This window comes from Vollenhovia emeryi, unplaced genomic scaffold, assembly GCF_000949405.1.
Source record: "Vollenhovia emeryi isolate VEMERY1.0 unplaced genomic scaffold, V.emery_V1.0 DF943742.1, whole genome shotgun sequence".
Taxonomy (NCBI): Eukaryota; Metazoa; Arthropoda; class Insecta; order Hymenoptera; family Formicidae; genus Vollenhovia; species Vollenhovia emeryi.
This window is the reverse complement of record NW_011962624.1, coordinates 1-2,872: the sequence shown is the minus strand read 5'-3', so window position 1 is coordinate 2,872 and position 2,872 is coordinate 1. Positions and strand designations below refer to the sequence as shown.

The following is a 2,872-nucleotide window of genomic DNA, read 5'->3' as shown; positions in this document are numbered from 1 at the left end:
TTTTTCTTATCTTTCCTCCTTTCTTTCGTTCTTTGGTTGTTATTAACTCTGTATCTTCGTTCTCGCGATTATTATATGGTAATTAAAATGGAGTACGATGATGATAGCAATGCAACTGAATCCCAGTGATTAATGGCACGCTACTGAGTACTCCCATAAGAACTAATCCTTCCCACCCGAGAGTAAAGCAACGGGAGGAGGAATACTGCGCACTCCCGTGCAATTCCGTGTGTGCCAGAGCAGGACACAGCTGTTTACCCTCCCCACTAAATTAACCCATAAATTCCAACTTTTGCGAATAACCACGTTAACATGAGTGCCTTCCGCAGGAAGCCCGATCATGGGCCGGTCCCGCCGCTCAGGGCGGCAGCGGCAATTACGGCGCCTGGTCAGGGCACACCACCAGGCGCAGGTGTTTGACCCGCGGATTTTCGAGGTGTATCCCCGTGCCACCCCAGTACCCGAACCCCGGGAGAATCAACAACCGCCACCACCTCCTCAGTACCCTCAGCCTCCCCCTCAGAAGCTTCCTCCCCCGTACCCCCACCCCCCTCAGAAGCATCCACCCCCGCGCACCGGGAACCTCCACGTACCTCCTATCCGCCCACCCCCGCCTACCTCCGGCGAGCTCTACCCGCAGCGGGTGTGGAGGCCGCGGCCTCCTATTACCCCTCCGGCACGAGCACCTCTGGCCGCGATCTCCGGTCCAGCACCTTCCCTCGCTGCGAGAAAATCGCCGATGATCGCCCGGCCAGCCACTGCCCTCCCGCGAGTCGTCTCGGACGTCCCCCTCCTGAGGAGGGTTAAGATTGTCCGCCCTCACGTCGCCACCTCCAAACAGAGGCGAAATATGCCTCCGCTATAGGCTTATTACCCTTTTCTTTCTCTTTATATATATACATTCCTTGTACAGATACACTCAAATAAATAACCATACACACCACACTTACACTCAATTCATTCATACACATTTACACTCACACACTCTGATGCCAATTTCCTTCTTCCTTCTCTGCCTTTCCTCTTCTCGTCAGAGATTCTCTGACGTCCCCGCGCAAAAATAAAAACGCGGGACGTAACATATTTAAAAATATATTTTTTATCATTATTTATTTCTTCATTAAATAATTCAATAGCCGGAAAATTACATGTAGGGATAATAAATAGCTATGGCTATAGCTATAGTTTTACTAGATATGAAATAATGACATTTTTTTTATAATGGAATGGATTGGACACCCACAATTCCCTAATAGAAAAACACTATAGTAACAGCAGTATTTTTGTGCATATCTACCTGCATTCGATAAACATACGTGGAATGTATAAGAGGTACATTCTATGTATATTCTCAACATCATCTCGAATGAATATACATACCCAGGGATTGAAATCGATAATTATTTTTTTGGAGAAAAACCATGTCATGACTTTGACTTTTATTTTTCATTTTTTAAAATTATTTCTTGATTTTCATCAAACTGCAACTTTTATTTCCTAGTCAATCGCTCAAAAATCACACCGCGAGAGTTACTTTTGAGAGAAAATAAATCACTCATAAGTAAATGTTATTCCTTAAGTAAAAAATTTCCCTCAAAAATAAAACTCAACCTGATTTATTGACTACAATACAACAATTAGTCACTGTTAGGGTGGTACATTTTACAGGATTTTTGCACGCTTAATCGAATGAGACCATAAATAAATCAAAAGGAATAATCGTTTAAGAGATATATCTAATTTTTCATGGAAAATGATATCTAATTTCATAGAACATAATGAATATGAAATAATACATAGATTACATCATAAGTATCAAAACTTTATTACTTAAATAAAAATATAAGTTTATAACGAAAAAAACCTTGTGTTCTCTGTAATTGACATAGGTAAGTAAATAAGTAAATAAGCTTAGGAAGAATTTAATTTCAAAATAGTAATCTGCTCTAAATGAGTAGGAGATAGTCTGTACCGAAGATCATTCAGTATGAACTTGATAGCAGAAAAGGCTCTTTCGACCGTTACCTGGGTTGCAGGTACGGCGTGTATAATTAATGCTATTTCAGAAAGATACGGCCATTTGTATTTCAAATTTGACCAATGAAGAAATATATCTGCCGTCAAATCGATTCGCTTATTTTCGTATTGTTCGATTTCTTTGATCGCCGCTCCAAGAGCAGTTCCTAGATTGTGGTTTTCGTCCGAATCGTCCGATTCTGAAGGCCCGATGCGATCCAGGAACCTGTTCAGCAAGGAGTCGTTCGATTCTTCATCTACCCTTACTACAGGTGACGAATCTCCTGGCTGTGAAGATGTCGGAAGACGTTCTTCTATTCTTGTCGCAACAGAGCCATCTGCAGGGCTCCTGACACTTATTATTTGAGAGGCTAACGTTTTAAAAAATTTTTTTGTTTCCACCAACTTTTCCTTTGGGAACAGCCTCCTAATTCTCGGATCTAAATATATCGCCGCCAGAACAACGGGGTTATCCAGAAGAGATTTTTCCCTCTCATTTATAAAAGTCAGAAGTCGTTTTGCAAGTTTACTTTTTTTCTCTTCAACTGTCAACCGAAGCTCCCACCATATTTTAACAAAATCTCCGAGAGGCATTTGCTGTAATTGCAACGTGGCCGTTTTTAATGGTTCCAAGATCTCTACAATGAGAGCTACCTGTGTTACAAATCTTTCGTCGATCTCGAAATGTTCAGCCCAATATGGGCGTAACGCTAAGAATAAAGCTAGCATATCGCTAGTGGTGTTCCAGCAAGTTGGAACGTCTATGACAGGCCTCTTCAAATTTAATGTTGCGATGCCCAAGCGATGGGTAGGAGTCCTCAGATTTTTTATGTAGTCTCGTACTTTCCTCACTATA

General features: G+C 41.9%; 1 protein-coding gene across 1 annotated transcript; it reads left to right on the top strand.

The window, feature by feature from the left end:
* The first annotated feature begins 312 nt into the window (after positions 1-312).
* Positions 313-865, top strand: LOC105565003 (proline-rich protein 2-like). Its single transcript, XM_012017812.1, has 2 exons — positions 313-412; positions 459-865. The coding sequence occupies exons 1-2, from the start codon at positions 313-315 to the stop codon at positions 863-865; spliced, it is 507 nt and encodes a 168-aa protein (XP_011873202.1).
* The last annotated feature ends 2,007 nt before the right edge of the window (positions 866-2,872 follow it).